Source organism: Furipterus horrens, unplaced genomic scaffold, assembly GCF_987537825.1.
Source record: "Furipterus horrens unplaced genomic scaffold, mFurHor1.1.pri manual_scaffold_4, whole genome shotgun sequence".
NCBI classification, from domain to species: Eukaryota; Metazoa; Chordata; class Mammalia; order Chiroptera; family Furipteridae; genus Furipterus; species Furipterus horrens.
In genome coordinates this window covers 158,877,322-158,895,380 of record NW_028327174.1, presented here as the reverse complement: position 1 = coordinate 158,895,380, position 18,059 = coordinate 158,877,322, and the positions used below count along the sequence as shown (strand labels likewise).

At 34.1% G+C, this 18,059-nt stretch overlaps 1 protein-coding gene across 1 annotated transcript in view; it reads left to right on the top strand.

The window, feature by feature from the left end:
• ALDH1A1 (aldehyde dehydrogenase 1 family member A1) overlaps positions 1-14,431 on the top strand; it is a 51,026-nt gene extending 36,595 nt beyond the window's left edge. Inside the window, exons 10-13 of the mRNA XM_090274178.1 lie at positions 3,715-3,879; positions 6,806-6,963; positions 9,999-10,073; positions 13,840-14,431. Coding sequence (XP_090130304.1) covers positions 3,715-3,879; positions 6,806-6,963; positions 9,999-10,073; positions 13,840-13,912 — 471 coding nt within the window. The 3' untranslated portion in view covers positions 13,913-14,431. The remainder of the gene's footprint in view (positions 1-3,714; positions 3,880-6,805; positions 6,964-9,998; positions 10,074-13,839) is intronic.
• Positions 14,432-18,059: the final 3,628 nt, after the last annotated feature.

Sequence of the window (18,059 nt, the reverse complement as noted above, 5' to 3'; positions counted from 1 at the left end):
GTAATAAGTTGTTTAACATTATCCCTTTACACTTGTTTAACATTATCCCTTTACACTTTGTATTTATCTTAGTGCCAATGAGTACACAGAAATAGTTGCTAATTTTGATCATATTTGGTAACTTCTTGATTGGATACCAAGACATGCCTTAACTTCAGTTTTGACTAGTCTCCAATTCTAAAAAGGAATGGGATTCTAAATTTTCAGTTGTAGACATTTATCTCTCTAAATATTTATCTATACATTTATCAATGCAAACAAAAGCACTTTTCCACTTCTGATTTAATATATTGGTAGAAGATTATAGGTGATAGACAGATAGATAGGTGGATATAGAGAGACAGATAGGTGATAGATGAAGTTAAGGGAAAGGAGGGAGGGGAAGGATGTGAATGGGAGTGGGAAGGGAATGGAAGAAAAGGGGTGTAAAAAGAATACCTAAGATACTTAACATTAAACATTGTTAGGCAATGCTTTCTCCCATTAGGAATCTGTTAGTATACCTTATTATTTCTAAGAGAAAGTAATTAAAATAGACTTAAAGAAAAATTTTATTCATAGAATTCTTAAGTAAATAATCCAATGTTCTTACTGCTTAATGTAAGACTTTAATTTCTATAAATGAATGTTAAGAAAAAGATCAAAACTATGAACATTAAAATGGCAACAAATTCATAACTATCAACAACTAAGTCTAAAAAACAAAACAAAACTAAGCAAACAACCAGCAACATGCTTATGGTTTTGATCTTTTTTCTTAAATAAGTCCCTTTAACATTTCATGTAATAAGGGCTTGGTGATGATGAACTCCTTTAGCTTTACCTTTTCTGGGAAGCACTTTATCACCCTTCCGTTCTATATGATAGCTTTGCTGGATAGTAATCTAGGTTGTAGGTCCTTGCTTTTCATCACATTGAATACTTCTAGCGAGTCCCTTCTTGCCTGCAAAGTTTCTTTTGAGAAATCAGCTAATAGTCTTATGGGCACTCCTTAGTAGGTGACTCTGCTTTTCTCTTGCTACTTTAAAGATTCTCTCTTTATCTTTAACCATTCACATTTTAATTATGATGTGTCTTGGTGTGGTCCTCTTTGGATTTAACTTGTTTGGGGTCTCTGGGCTTCCTGGACTTGTATATATATTTCCTTCACCAAATTAGAAATTTTTCTTTATTATTTTTTCAAATAAGTTTTCAATTTCTTGCTCTTTCTCTTCTTTCTCTGGTATCCTTATGATTTAGATGTTGGCATATTTGGAGATGTCCCAGAGTCTTCTTATACTATCCTCATTTTATTTATTTTTTTTGAATTCTTGTTTCTTCTTTCTGTTCTGATCGAATCTTTATTTCTTCCTTACATTATAAATCATTGATTTGAATCCAGGCTTCCTTCCCTTCACTGTTGGTTCCCTGTAGATTTTTCTTTATTTCACTTAGTGTAATCTTCATTTCTTCCTTGATGTTGTTGCCATACTCAATGAGTTCTTTGAGCATATTCAACACCAGTGTCCTGAACTGCATCTGCTAGGTTGGCTATCTCTCTTCTATTTAGTTCTTTTTATGGGGGTTTGTTCTGTTCTTTCAGTTGGGCCATATTTTTTGTTTCCTCAATTTGGCAGCCTCTCTGCATTTGTTTCTGTGTATTAGGTAGAGCTGCTTTGACTCCCTGTCTCTGATCAGTTCATTGTCATGGAAAAGAGAATTCCAAATCCTTGTAGTTTTATCAGTCCAAAAGGCATTGTCCTGATTAGTCAGAATGGAGCTTTTCTGATTGTATGGTGAAGATTCTAATGGGGCTACAGCTGTGCACCTTCAATAGTACAGGAAAAGCCTCAGTCCTATCAGTTGAAATACAATTCTGGGGACTCCTTTATAAGGGCTGGCTTAGCCAGCAGAAAGAGAATGCAGGAGGCAGGCAGCTCCATGTAGGCTTCTCCCTGAAACTCAGTGTGCATGAGAAGCCCCTGTGTTGAAATGGTTTCTATACTCTGTTTTTTAAATTTGATCCCAGTTAGGCACCAGGAGCTTTTCAAAGTAGGTATCTCTTTTCCCAGGGTTCATAGGCCCAGCAAACACATTTTGCTATAACCATAGTGCTGGAGATGCTGGTTATATGACCACATTGTCAGTAACCAGACATTAAAATATAAGTTCCCATATTTTTAGAAGTTAGTTACCGTATAAGTTTTCTAACCAACAAATTCTTTCAGCTTCAATATGCCAGTGCACAATCAGGGACTGGATTGTCTCCAAATATCCACTATGGTCACAGACAGGGAAAAGTTCTGACTTGGGAAATATTGATAGATCATGAGATAAAATTTTTTAAAAATCATGATTTTTGGAGGCATAGGCAGAGAGAGATATTGCAATAGGCCAGAGAAGCTTTATGTGGAAGTACACAAATCCTTGTCTATTGCCAATCTAGAATATCTTTGCCAGGCAGAGCTACCTAACCTCACCTCTTAGTCTGGTTGTAAATATTATGCAGTAATTTAAATATCACCTCATTAAACCAACACTACAACTTTTTTAATCTGCTGGAAGTGAAGGAACATTTTCTTTTTGCAATAGCACTGAGGAGTATTGAGCAACATTGTACTGAATATTGTGCCAATTTTAGAAAATAGTTTCTAGTTTCAAATATCATTTAATTTAATTGGCTAGGTTGCTGGGTTGTATGCTGTTAGAACTTTATAAAAGCTTTGATTGGGCCTTGGAAGATCAGAGAGATTGCAGAGTCAAAGAAGAAAATGAGCATTTTTTAAGTAGTGAAAAAAAGACAAGTTAGACTGGCAAGAGGCCCTCACTTTAACTCCTTAATCTCTGAAGATTTTTCTTTAAAACTTAACCTCAGACACACCTGAGACCAAACAGTCTTCACCAGTGGTTTGGAGTCCAAGAGTTACGCAATCCTTCAACATCCCAACATAGGGATTGAGGCAATAGGTAAGGCCAATTCTGGTACATGGAGGAGAGGTGCATGCTCCTGGTGTTCCCAGACGAAACTCTGCACTCATTATTCTCCTATAAAAATATAATTTAACAAAACACTTAAGTTCTGTAGTTCTTGTCACATGTTTAGATGTGGCCCGTTTAATGAAGTAGGATGGTAACAGTGAGACAGGCCAGAAATTGAAACTAGACCTACTGACTGCCCCAGGGGGATTTGAACTGGGAAGGGTGACCAGGCTGTGGTCAGCATGGACCCAGCCAAAGGAGGTGATAAGGAATGAGGAGCACCAAACAGAGGTCTAAGAGTCTTTCTAAAGCTCCATAGTATCTGCTTTCCAACTGCCATATCTACTTCAACCCAGTATCAACATTCTTTTTTTCCCTTATGACTCTTTTCATTTCAGTTGGACTACAGTTACCAGGTAAGTTTGTTTGATTATTAATAGGCTTTCTTCCAGTGTAAATAAATGACAGTCATGTGTGTTTGCAGTGCCAATTTGCTTTTCTTATATAACAGTAAACCGAATACTAAATACAAATCTCTGTCTTCAAGGTTCACAAAAATGTCATTAAAAATGTCTTCAAAAGTCATAAAAATAAAATATACCCAAAGGATGAATCTGAGCCTTTATCAGCTGTTTTGATTATTTGACTTAACGACAATATCCCAGCATTCTGAAGCCCTCAGTAACAGGCTGTGCAATGCATAATTTTTACAAGTTGCTAATTTCTTTTCCTTTTTGTGTGGTATTTTTCAAATAGATTGATAAGGAACAATACCAAAAAATACTTGAACTCATTGAGAGTGGGAAGAAAGAAGGGGCCAAACTGGAATGTGGTGGAGGTCCATGGGGAAATAAGGGCTACTTTATCCAGCCCACAGTTTTCTCTAATGTTACAGATGAGATGCGCATTGCCAAAGAAGAGGTAAATGGTTTACTCTGTTCTATTCCCTCTATTGCCATAGTGTGTCTGCACGTGTGAACACAGTGTCCCTTTAAAATTCTCTCAGCTCTTTGAACATCTTTTCTCAGTAAATGTTACTCTTTATTTCTGTTATTGGTAAAGGTTTAAAGTTGCGGTCAAGAATAAAAATAGTATGGAATTCATTGGGCAGGCCAAGAATATCCAGCCAAACACAGATCAGGATGCTTAACAATATCTAAGTGCTTCCTTCACAGATTTAAAGAAATGAAAAAGAAAATAGTATCTGCAATGTTGCTTTTTCTCTTTCGGAAATAAAATATTTGAAAATAATTGAAAAGGATAAATTTATATACAGTTTTTAAATAAACTTTTTATTTTGCAATAATTGTAGATTTAGTTGCTACTGTGGGGAATAATACAGAAAAATCCCATGTACTCCTTATCCAGTTTCCTTCCATGGAAACATCTTGAAAAACTATAGTTTCACAGCAAGTATGTTGACATTGAAACAGTCAAGAGAGAGAACACTATTTCATCACCACATGGTTCCCTCATATTTCCCGTTAATAGCCAAATCCGTGTCTCTCCTACCCCACCTTGGTTTTTCCTGAACCATAAATCTGTTCTCTATTTCTGTAATTTTGTCATTTCAAGAATGTTAAATAAATGAAATCATATGTCATGTAACCTTTTTGGGTTGACTTCTTGTTGCTTACCATAATTCTCTCTCTATAGATTCATCTAGGTTGTAGCGCATAAGGACGGTCTTTCTTTTTTATTGCTGAGTGGTATTCATAGCATGAATGTACCACACTTACAGTAGGTTTAACCATTCACCTACAGAAGAACTTTTGGGTTGGCTCTAGTTTGGAAATTCTATGAATAATGCTGCTATTCACATTGGTGTACAGGTTTTTGTGTGAGCATAAGTCTTCATTTCTCTGGGATAAATATCCAGGAGTACAATTGCTGAGTCATATGGAAAATGCAGTTTTTTAAGAAACTGCCAAACTGTTTTCCATAGTGGCTAAAAGATTTCACATTTACATTAGCAATGTATGAGTGATCCAGTTTCTCTATATCCTTGTTAATATTTGGTGTTGTGACTAATTTTTATTTTAGCCGTGATGATAGGTATGTAGTGATAGCTCATTATTTAAATTTGCATTTTTCTATAGGCTAGCGGTGTTGACCATCTTTTCTTATGCTTATTTGCCATCTGATAACTTTCTTAATGAAATGCTTCTTTATGTCTTTTGCCCATGTATTAACTGGATTGTTTAATTTTTATGTTGAGTTTTGAAAGTTCTTTGTATATCCAATACTAGTCTTTTGTTGGATAGGTGGTTTGCAAATATTGTCTCCCATTCTCTAGCTTGTTGTTTCATCTTCTTAGCAGGATCTTTCTCAGAACACAAGTTTTTAATTTTAAGGCAGTCCAATTTATCATTTTTCCTTTATTAGATAGTGGTTTTGGTGTCAACTTTATGAACTCTTTGTTTATCCCTAAATCCAAAGGTCTTTTCCTGTGTTTTATAAATCTAATTATGATATTGTAACCTGCAAACTAGATACACAGCAGCTACTGTAATAAATGTGTTAATATCTTTACATAACTTTAATTAAACACAGCACATGACTCCAGGCTCTTACTTTGAAGTAGCACACAACCCATCCTATGAATATTGTAGGAAAACAATAAATGTTTTTTTAATTGTAGTTCTTTTCCTAGTTCTTTCTATCTGATGTTAACCAAGATAATCAAGAGTGACAGCTCTAATAAGACAGTTGCTTGTCAGTAAGTGCAAAAGTTATACTTCAGTGGAAGGCAAAATCGATGTGGAGAAAAAAAAGTTGTTTGATTAAACCTATGCTTTTGCTTTTTTGTTTCTGCTATTTATTTCCTATTTGAAGAGCTGGTTCTGTACTTTCTCTCTAATTTGATGACAATAGTAGCTGCCCCCTCCTACACTGATGAACACCAGAAAACTATCCTTTCTGATTTTTGCCTCCTCTACTTTACATTTCCCAGAAAAATCTGATAATACTTGGAGGAGCCCCTCTTTCCTTTAATTTCAATATATGTTTCATGGAAAAGTAATACAGGAGTTTAATTTTTAAGAGAAAACACAGTTGTTTTTCTCCCAGCAGGAGATAAGATACAGAATAAATTGAGTTTGGGCTATATTAACAAGAGAATTCAGCAAAAATGAAAGAGGGTTCAGATTGAATTGAGCAAATTGTGATTTTTGTCTCCTGTCCTGTGATTATAGTCATTGTCAATGAACTCATGCTTTGGCTACTATAGAGTGCATAAGGATTTCAGCTCCTGCAGGAATGAATCATTTATTTGGTATATGTGAATTGAATAAGATTTGGCTGAAGAGTAAAATCGGAACAAAAATTCATGTTGCTTTGACTAATTTGGTTAATTATGAAAAGATCTAAAACCAATATAATAGTTGCTATTTCAGCTGATGGTAAATTGACATTTAAAACATTATTATCAATTATTGGCAACTAATTTATCCGATAGAACAAACATTGCTTTCTTGGGTTTGTTGTTTACATAGTTACTTGGAAGATGAGGAAAACTAGGAAGAGAATTTAGAATGTTCCTAACTGGAAAAGCAACTCTGTAGTTAATGATTTCATGCATAGTCATTAAGTTCTTGGAAGACTAATTCCAATTCTAGAAAATAAATATGGCCTAATATTTTTTGTATTTTATCTTCTTCCAAAGAGGACTTAACACTTGTCTTAACTAGCATTCCAGCTGCTGCTGTTTTTATCATTACATGTAGGTTTGAGATGAGAAGAAAAGTCTTAATTTTGGATAGTTTGTAAGGCAAAAACTATAGTATAATTTAAAATATTTATATTTAACCTATTACTTTGATTACCTCATTAATTTCTTGTGCTATAGATATTTGGGCCAGTGCAACAAATCATGAAGTTTAAATCTTTAGATGATGTGATCAAGAGAGCAAACAATACTCTCTATGGCTTATCAGCAGGAATTTTTACCAAAGACCTTGATAAAGCCGTGACAGTCTCCTCTGCTCTGCAGGCCGGAACAGTGTGGTAAGTCAGAGTTATAAATACTGCCTTTTCAATGTTAACTACATTAACAGGTTACCTTGAACCTTTTCAGACTTTGATTTTTTTTTTTTCTTTCCATTTGGAATCATGTGTCTGGCTAAAACAACAGTTGCTAAAAAACAAACAAAACCCAGCTATATTGGAAGAATTTTAGAAGGGTATTTTCTTTAATGCCTCCCAGCCTCCTGAAGTTGCTTGCCCAAAATATTTTATTGATGTTTGGGTAATACAATATAAATTTTACTAAGTAATTTCTAGGCACTTTGTGCTATGCTATACACAAGGGAGATAAAAGTTTTATTTTAATCAACTTAATTAGATAATAAGACAATATTTATTTGGTGTCCTTACATATGCAAACTCTAATTCTTATGTAGGCGTCCAACTCTGGGATTATTAGAGATGTCTGAAGATCTTAATTTGGAAGAACATATTGCGTTTTGAGGAACACATCTCTCTCATTTCTGACCCGGTTTATATCTCTGGTTTTTATACTTTAATATAGAGCATATAAATGCTGAGGCTGTGCCTCTCAAACTAGTCTATCCCCTGCCCAGGACCCCAGGCCCTGGACTGCTTTGTTGATATTTTTTCCTGTCAAACCTCAATTTATTTCCTCAATTCTGGCAACAGCTCAAGATTATTTTCCTTCCCAATAATATCACATCTATGTCAATTAAAAATTTTGTTAGACATTAAAGAGACAGACAAGCAACCTTTGCCCCTTTTCATATCTCCAGGATCTTTTCCCTAACCAAAGGGAAAGTCATCATTTAGTTAATATATACTCTATGGTAGGCACTGCACTGAATTCTTTACCTTCATTATCTTTTTTTTTTTTTTTACCATATAGCTTCTTAAGTATGTCATATTTACCAATGAGGAAAAAAAATAAAGGCTTAGTGAGATTAAGTAATTGATCAAGATCACACAATAAATGACAGTTGAGATTCAGACCTATTTCAGACTCTAAAGCAGTAATTTTCAACCCTGGCTGTACATTAGAGTTGTTTCAGTAGCTTTAAACATATATAGACTGATTTGAGGTTGGGATGTGTGTACATTAAACCTACCAATTATATCAATCTCCATGATTGAGTCTGGGCATAGCCTTTTTATTTAAAGAGTATTTTTCAAAGCTTTCACATGATTTTCATGTGTAACTAGGACTGAGGACCGCTGCTCAAAAGCCTGATTTTTTTTCTATATTGGGATGTTTCCTTTCAGGGACTCTTAATAAAATTGAATTTTTCTTAAATTATCAGTATGGCTAGTGATTAATATAGAATTACCCCGTGACCCAATGATTAACAAAATTCATCATTGCTATTGTATGTGTGTATATTATTTCCATTTACTAAAGACTTACTATCTATCAAGCCCTACATGAAGCATGATTGTATAATTAACTTATGCCTGTATCAACCCTATGAAATATTATCATGCCCAGTTCACAGAGAAGGAAACATGCTTAGAAAAGCTGGATAACTTTCCCAATATCATCCAGGTTCTAAGGGGCAGAGCCAACGTTTATGTCATAGCACCTCACTTTATAACAAGAAAAGATCTTCAAAAGAGAATCGGTTGGGAAGGCTGATCATTTTATAGTTTTCTCTAACTGAATTATTTCTAAGCTTTCTGTTTACTCACACTAACATAGTTTTATTTCCAGCGTAGAGCCAAAAGGGCAAACTCATTTTCTGTGCATTTTAAAAAAGACAAGTTTTAGTTTTTTGCCTTTGGAATAACAGAATGTTATTTGCCTGCCTGATTAGGAAGCTTGTTATAACATCATTCCACCCAGTGGTGTGGGAATCCCCAGTCAGTAATTTCTCTCCTAGTAAAACAGAGGCAACTGTATTCTCATTACTGTGTATCTTTAAACATGAGAATGTTCGGGCATTGTCCCAGACATAGGCACTGCTTGGCGTTTTCCAGATAACTATTGAATTCCAGAGTTGTTGGGATTTAGCCATAATTTCAAAATAATGATTTGATTTTGCAGTTGAAAGAGCAATTAAATTAAATGGAGACAAGTTGTCTTTTGAGAGTGTAAGTTTAAGGAACCATCCTCCAGGAAGAGAGGCTGGATAAGAACGCCATGGTCCAATGAAAATATGACACTCTGGGAATTGGATAGTAAATCCTGTAATCGAGAAAATGTCTGAATAGTATCTCAGGATCAAATTTAATAACCAAACTCTTGCAAGCATAATATAATTTATCTTGAAGTCACACTATTTTTTACCTAGTAGTGGCATAAAGGGAGGAAAAGTATTTTAAAGGGCAATGTTCTTTCTTTAAACAATATTGTTTTCCTCTTACATATAATGAGAATCATGTAGGTAATTAGATTCTGCTGCTCACTTTGGCCGCCGGGGAACTTAAGGCTAAACAAATTGTACATGTCCTGCATCACTGCATTCTAACTTTCCCCCGTGTCTTGATCTTTTATAATAATTTTTTCTTTAGCTCTAATCACTCATGTTTTTGTAATTATATTTGTTCAGAAATGTGGCAAGGAATAAACAAATTAATAATGAAATCCAACTCCTGCCAAGGCCTTAGTTTAAGCAGTTACTGAATCAATTAATTTTAAAAAACAAACTGAGTAATAGGATACAGGCTATGATTATGAAAGAAAATTGATTCTAGCCTGTTAAGTACACAACTCTCAAGAGAATTATAAAACTTACCGTAATTCTCTAGTAAGCCACATTCTTTGCCTTATGGCATACAAGCTATTCTATCTTTTGTAATTCAAACTACAACTTCTGAGGGATGTAATGTCCTATCAAAATGGCTATCCACACACAGAGTTGTACCCTTGTGTTTGTTTATAGGCAGTGCATTTACTTCTGCAATCTAATTTATAGTGCTATTTTTTTATCACAGTAAGTATGCTATATTGAAATTAATGGAGTTCTTAAAGAGCTCTCTGAATTTCTAAAACTCCAGATTTAGAAGTTACTTCATAGGTTAAGTATAATCTATAATATACTTCTTTTTCTTTCCAGGGTGAATTGCTATAGCGTGGTATCTGCTCAGTGTCCCTTTGGTGGATTCAAGATGTCTGGAAATGGACGAGAACTGTAAGAATAACTTTATATTAAAATAAATATCTCCATAAAAATGGTTGTCATTCTCAGGGAATTAATCCATAGTAGCTACATACTGCCAAATAACTTTCTTAAATGCTATGTTTACCCCCTTAAATATAAATCAGTAATGGCAGAAGAGAAATATAACTTATTAAACTAAGCACTTTACATTGGTTATTGAAAACATTCCCAGGAAAAAGCTAGAAACTACAAATTGGTGATTGTAAGAACACAAATGTAAAAACACAGTAATTACTTGAATATGCTTCTTAAGTAAGTAGATTAGGTGACTTTATCTAAAAAAAATTTTCAGTGTAAGAGAAATGAGTCTCATTTGTTGAACTATTATTGATGTAGACTCCAAATTTTTAAATTAACTGAATGAGTTGTTCTTAGTACTAAAATCTAAACTGAAAAGGAAATTTGACTAAAGAACACATGTTTTCTAGTCATGATTAAATTGAGAATACATATAAAAATGCATTTATGAGCCTCTAGTTGCTTTTTAAACCAGGATATATAGAGTTTTTAAATGCGCACATATGTATGTACATATAGAAAATGTAGCAATATTTTTGCTTAATTTTGTTCAAACAAACTGATAAAATAAGAAAAAACCTGACAGAAAGGATAGGACTCAATCTAGGGCATGAAACAGGTATAGAAATTCATTAAGTGGAAAAGGGGAAGTTCTGAACAGAACCCTACATATGGAATGTTGAGGGGCTAGTGAGTTTGTTTGGCTGGTGGGGATTTTGGGGATTGGGAAATATGAGTCCAGAGTTAAATAGGATACAGATTAAGAAGTTTTGAATTCAAGAAAATTGGATTACATGTTATTAGTGGAGCTGTGAAAAGCTATGGATATCTTCAAAATGTTGCGGAGGAGGTAGAGAATGGGAAAAGATCAACCCATAAAAAGTGCATGGCATAGCAAAGAAAACATAATTGGAGATTAACCAACTTTTATTTGAATCCTAACTCCACTATTTGCTAACCATGCAGCCTGGTTCAAGTTGTACAACTCTGGAGTCCTTATTTCCTCCTGTTTAAAGTGAACATGTTAACATTCTCCTTAAGATGGGTATGAGATTAAAATGACATACTGTATGTTTATTCGGTAGTATTGTAACTGTCACAAAGTGGGGACTCAACAAATGGTTTCTTCCTTTCCTAGATCTTTTTCTTTATAATATCCATTATTAGAGAGTCCCTTGGCAAAACCAATTACTTTGTACAAAAAGTTAAAACAAAGGTTAGATTATTCTGAAGGGCAGTAAATTCATGCTGGCCCAGCTATCTAATACATTTTCCTAGACATTTTGAAAATAAAATAATCAAAAGGGATGAAATAACTAAAGTAGACCAAACATGTCAATTTTGTTCAATACAATTTGGTCAAGGCATTAAGGAAATCAGAAAAGAGAGGGATGAAAAAACAGGAATCAATCCTGAGTAATTTCCTATAACATGTGCATAGAAAATTCTCTTCTTTAAAATACAAAGGAAAAATTTATATGGTAAGTTTTAATCTCAAAAATGCCAGCTGAGAATGCTACTGTTTATGTCTACCTGAAACCAAATGTGACAAACTTAATAAGGAAGTCATTTTCTACAAGGTGTTCAAAGAGAATTATTGAAGTGATAATCTCAAACAATTCCCAAGAGTTCAATTATAATTTATCCTCAATGATAGGAAGGCAGAATTTATCAGCTGGAAATAGAGTCCTCAAAGAGCCAAAAAACAGTGGGATGTAGACCCCAATGTGGTGGTGATGCTGAGTACCAACCCCTGCATTTGCATCTCAGATCATGGTGCTGGCACTAGAATTAGTTAATGGCAGAAATTCCTCCCTTTGTGTTGTTGCACTGATTTTTACTTAGGGTAATGAACTTGAGGCTTTACTAGTATGCCATCTCAAACTTTATTGGCTCTTAGCACCCCACAGCATATTTATTTCCACTTGTCCTTTTTTTGGAAAAGGGAAACATGAAAATGTTATCAACTACTGGGCTTATAGAGAGCACACATGAATATACTTTTTTGCTTTATATTAGCTAAGTCAGTTCAGGCAACATTTCCTCTGTGCCTCCTTAATTAGAATCAGGCTCATTTCTGGGTCCAGAGTGAAACATAGATGCAACTTGTTACTACAGATCTTGTGTGAGAAGCATGGGTATCACCTAGAAGTTTGTTAGAAATGCAGGCAAGTAAGGTAAAAGAAGTGTAAAGAGATGTTTTTGTGTTATAGCATATACATAATATATACATAGATATAGAAAGGAGCAGAACTTCAACCTGAGCATGACAATAATCACACTTAGTACTGTCATGAGAGTTTTAAGTGTCCTGTAACCCAAAATACAATGGAAAGCCTATTGCCAATAATCATGGATTAATTTCCCTAACTTTGTGAGATAAAAATACTAAAATATTATCCTTTAATGGGTTTCAGACAACTGAGGCTAAACCCTTTAATTACTTTGAAGAACATGCTCATTGAAGCTTCTAAAATGCATTTTCAGATGTTTAATGGCCCAAGGAAATAATCAGTGTAAGAGGATTAGGTTACCCAGAAGAAAAAGATGTCTTCTACATATCTGCCTATATCACCAGAAAGGAGGGGCAGAAAAAGATCAAGGTCTTTTTCTTCTGTAAGCTTATGTGTGCATTAGTGTTATGATTTTGAGAGTACTCTTAGGTACATGTAATTTAATCCTCTCATGAAAACAATACAGAGCATAATTTAGCCTAATCTTTTTAGTTGTCCCTTTAACAAAAGACAACTGGTAGGAGGTCTTAATAAACCTATATTAAGATATAATACCAGAGTCTCAATTGATTGACTCAGATTAATTTCTGATCACTTGGGTTGGATTTAAGAATTATATAATCAAATAAATGGCAGGGCTGTATGAATAGGAAAACCCAGCAACCACAAAAAGTCCTAAAGGCCTGAATTTAGGCCAATGAACTCTCTCCCTTTCTTAAAAATAAAATAAACAAATAAAAAAGAAAGAAAAACTTCTAAAAATAGGTCAGATTTTTTTATTTTGCTGAGAATCAAGAGTCAAAAGATACTGTTAAAACTACAGCTAGAAAATAATTTGTTTCAAGACCTCTCTATTAGAGCATGTTAGAATTAAAATGGAAGCAAGGTCATTTTTAGCTCCTTCATCACTTCTGGGCCAGTCACATGTGGTAAATAACTAAGCTAAGCTATGCTTGAATTTACCAGTTTTTCTATGCTACTAAAATGATTATACAGGGTGAGGTAAAAGTAGGTTTATAGTTGTGAGTACATGAAACACAGAGTTTATTATTATATTATTACTTATTATCATATCATTTCCATATGAATATCTGTAAATCTACTTTTTCCCCACCCTGCATATTAATACTTCTCCTCTTGTACTACATCTGTCTTATTTATTTTAACCTAAACTAGAATTTGTGTGTGTGTGGTGAGCTCTTTTATAGTCAAATAGAACAACGTCAAAAATGGATACTTTCTGTGAAAATCAACTGAGTGTACAAGATCAGTTAAAATGCAAAAACAAATTATTTGAAATTTTTCCAACAAGATTTATGTAAGACCAGATATCTTATGATTGGTTAGCTACTATTTGAAATGCTTCTGTACACAGGAAATATCTTCCAGATAAACAAGAACAAACTTGTACCAAATCCTGGACTAGTATACTTTGTGCTGCTATGCTAAATTCTGTGGGCTTTTTTTCTTCCCACCCTCTCTAGGGGAGAATACGGATTCCATGAATATACAGAGGTTAAGACCGTCACAATGAAAATTTCTCAGAAGAACTCATAAAGAAACTACAAGAATAGAGAGAAGAATACTCAATGGCTAAGCATCTCATGCTGTAGCTAATATATTATGATGGGTTTTAAATACAGAATTATTGTTTCCTTGATTTTTAAAAACATAAGCTAATCATATTAGCACTAATACTACACATAGAATACTTGACATGTAGCTTATACTGAATCATTTACCTTCTGATATGTGACCTCCAAATCCTTTCTGTAATAAAAAGGATGGATTTAGATACAAGATATCTCTAGCTCCATAATAGTCGTGCACTTTTCTTTGTAGCTTACTTGTCCAGGATAATCATTGTGTAGGAGAGAACCAGTTGTCACTTAGCTTCTTTCCATTAACATATCTGTTAACTGCAGAGTAGATGTACTCTGTTCCCAGTAGCTGTGAAGTCCTTAGAGTTTGTTGAAATGTTTCCTAGAATGTCTTGTCTTCTTGTCAAATGAAGTAATCCCTGACATACTTAGCTGTAATCTAATTGTAAAGCTTAATAAAAACAACCTTGCATGATTCTTGTTAAGTTTGAATTTTTTAAGTATAATAGAAGTCTTGGTTATAGTGACTTATTCTCCCTGTCACTCAGGAATAGTGTTAACTTGAGCATAAAGATGCATTTAAAAATAGAAGTCTAATCTACTTATTCTCAATGGATAAAGAAACATTTTATTTTCTAGAAAAATTCTTGAAATCAAGAGCAAATGTGTGAGATAGACGGTTTCAGTCCTTCAGCAAGCATTTATGAGTTCCTACAAAGTTATGGGATTAAAATACATAGAACACTATATTCAAGGCTGTAGAAAACAGGTGAATAGTGGATGGTCCATTATCTCATGGTGCTTCAATTTGGTGGAGAGCAAAGCTATCATCAGAAAGGAAGGAAGGGAGAGAGGGAGTAAAGAAAGGAGGAAAGGAAGAGAGAAAGGAAAGGAAAGAGGAAGGAGAGGGAAAAAAGAAAATAATGGGACTTATAATGGAAATTAGAACTTTAAGGACTATGAGTGCAGTAATGTGAAAGGAGTAGTGATGACCTCTAACTGAGGGAATTGAGAAAAGCCTCGGGAAGGAAATCTGACTGGATATAAACCTTAATTGATGATTGATTTGTGGTAAAAAAAAAAAAAAAAGGAAAAATTCTATATAAATATGTAATATTTTTTCTTCTTAGAGTTTCAAGTTGAACATTAGCATGTTTCAGGTTCTGAGAAACCCTACAAAACTAATGAGTTTTTATTTTTTTCAAATTTAATTAATCAGTGAACTCGCCTTCTCCCTACCCTCATTTAACACCAATTAACACTAAGAAACCCGTGATGGAAGATGCTGTTCTATGCAACAAGGTAGCACTGAGTACTCTGAGGAGCTACCTGGGGATCAAGGGAGAGCAGCCAAAACATTGTCCTCTGTGTAAAAGGAACTGAGCCATACTTACGTATTTACGCCCTCATACAAAGAGCTTCTGCCTATGCTCCCACGTAGGGAACAAAATAAGTGAATAATTTTTTTGTCCATTACTGTGTATTTTCTAAAATATTCTTCAGGATCTTTTTTTTCAGTTTTAGATATTATATAAGTAATTAAGTTTACCATTTTAACACTAATAGATACTTCAGTGACAGTCATTAGGACATTGTAATGGCTGCCACAGTAGAGTGCAGCAATGTGTGAATGAATGAAATTCATTAGCTTCTTAGACCTGAAATAATTTCAACTCCATTTACAAGAGTTTCTCAAAATTGTGTGGACCTATAATATCTGCAATATGAAATACCTTGTAAGTTTTGGGACATAATTACCATTTTGAAAATCAGAGGAATCACAGTCTTAGGGAGACTTGAAAGATCTTTGGACATTGAGAAGGGAAAACTTCCAAATACAGAGAGTTGTGTTTTCTGAAAACCAGATAGTGTCTACATTTTTGAAAGATACGTTTAAAATTATGCATAAATAAATTAATCTGTAAACAAGTTAATATTGTAATGGTATCAAACCAGACCATTTTTAAAAATGTATAAAAAGAGGCTGAACGCAGAACAAGACAAAAGCCAGAAGCAAGTTTAAATATTTGAAAATTTAACCTTCACTGTATAAATAAGACATTACAGGATTAAACAGAAAATATCTGTTTTACATTGACTTGTTCCGAGCCTGCAGACATTTTTTGTATTCCTTTTCCTCTAATTTATAAAGCCACACTGGCAATAAATCATAAAACTTTGAAAAGTTAAAAGGTATCTTATTATGCTATGTGCTAAAGGAAATACAAAACAAACATCTCATTGTCCTCAATAATGACAGGGTAGAAAGAATTTTTGTTTTCAGGAATGCCATATTAAGTCTTAGAACTTGGAAGTTCTAAGTCACTAAGTCACTAATCATCAGAGAAATGCAAATTAAAATCACAATGATATATCAGCTCCCACCTGTCGGAATGGCCACCATCAGTATATCAATAAACAAGTGTTGACAGGGACACGAAGGAAAGTGAATCCCCGTTCACTGTTGGTGAGAATGCAGATTGGTGCAGCTGTTATGGAAAGCACGATGGAGTTACCTCAAAATATTAAAAATAAAACTGCCTTATGACACAGCAATTCCACTTCTGGGTTGTATCCAAAAGAACCCGAAACACTAATTCAAAAGAATACATGCACCCCTAAGTACATTGCAACATTATTTACAACAGCCAAGCTTTAGAAGCAGCCCAAATTCCCATCAGTAGTTGAGTGGATTAAAAAAAGCTGTGGTGCATTTACAAAATGGAATTCTACTAGGCTATAAAAAAGAAGGCAATCTTACCCTTTGCAACAGCACGTATGGATCTGGAGAGTATTATGCTAAGTGAAATAAGCCAGTCAGAGAAAGACAAGTACCATATGATCTCACTTATATGTGGAATTTAATGAACAAAATAAACTAACAAACAAAATAGAAACACACTCATAGATATAGAGAACAGACTTACAGCTATCAAAGGGCGGGGACGTTTGGGGGACTGGGTGAAAAAGGTAAAGGGATTAAGCAAAAAAATACCCCCCAAAATAACCTCATAGACAGACAACAATATGCTGATTACCAGAGGGGAGGCGGGATGGGAGGAAGGTAGAAGGGAGCAAAGGAGAGCAGGGTAAATGGTGATGGAAGGAGACTTGACTTGGGGTCATGAACACACAATATAACATACAGATGATGAATTATAGAACTGTACTCCTGAAATCAATATAATTTTATTAACCAATGTCACTCAAATAAATTCACTAAAAATAAGAAGAGAGAAGTTAAAAAAAAGAAAATTTTAAGGAGAAAAGGAAATGATGACTTAATTACCTGGTTACAAAAATTTAGTGACTGCCAAGAATGCATGAAAGCTTACTCTTGTAACATGTTTGGACTGTGCTACTCTTGAAGATACCATCCTGAATGAAGGCACAAAGGAGAGTGATTAGCTCCATTATCACTTTGACATTCTGTAGAGGGTTAGAGATGGTGTCTCTCTCTCTCTCTCTCTCTCTCTCTGAAGACAAGGCTACAAAAGTCTTGGTTGATGCTTAAGATTGCTTTAGATCATGTCTTTAAACTAGCCCTTAAATTCCAGGTAGTTGGTTTATCCCACGGAAGAACAGTCAAATCCATAAACATTAAGATATTAAAAAAAAAAAAAAAAAAAAAAGATATTCCAAAATCCCCGGAAAGCCAACTTCATTGCCTAGTGAAATATCTATGCCAAAAGTATAACAATATTTTCTGCAGATTTATTTTAGTGCCATGTGCTGATTAATTTCACAAGCATTTAGTTTTTTAAAGAAATGAACATCTCTAAGTGTTTTAGAAATGTTCAGAGAAGGTTATATGGTGCTATGTTAGAATGATTTTAAGAAAATTTTAGGATTCAGTTTGTTTAGTTTTTGTCAAATCCTTGTTTAAAGATTCGTCTGGTCTAGAAAAATATGAAAACACAAAGTTGATTTAATCTGGCAAGTGATTCTTAAAATCTTTTTATTTTAAAATAATTTCAAAAGTTAGGAGGAGCTCTTCTAGCAATGCAAAGAACCCCCTATATCTTTTATTCACTGATTTCTAACCTTTTTCACATTGATTTTATCACTTCCACTCTTTATGTTAATACATTCTTTGAGACAAG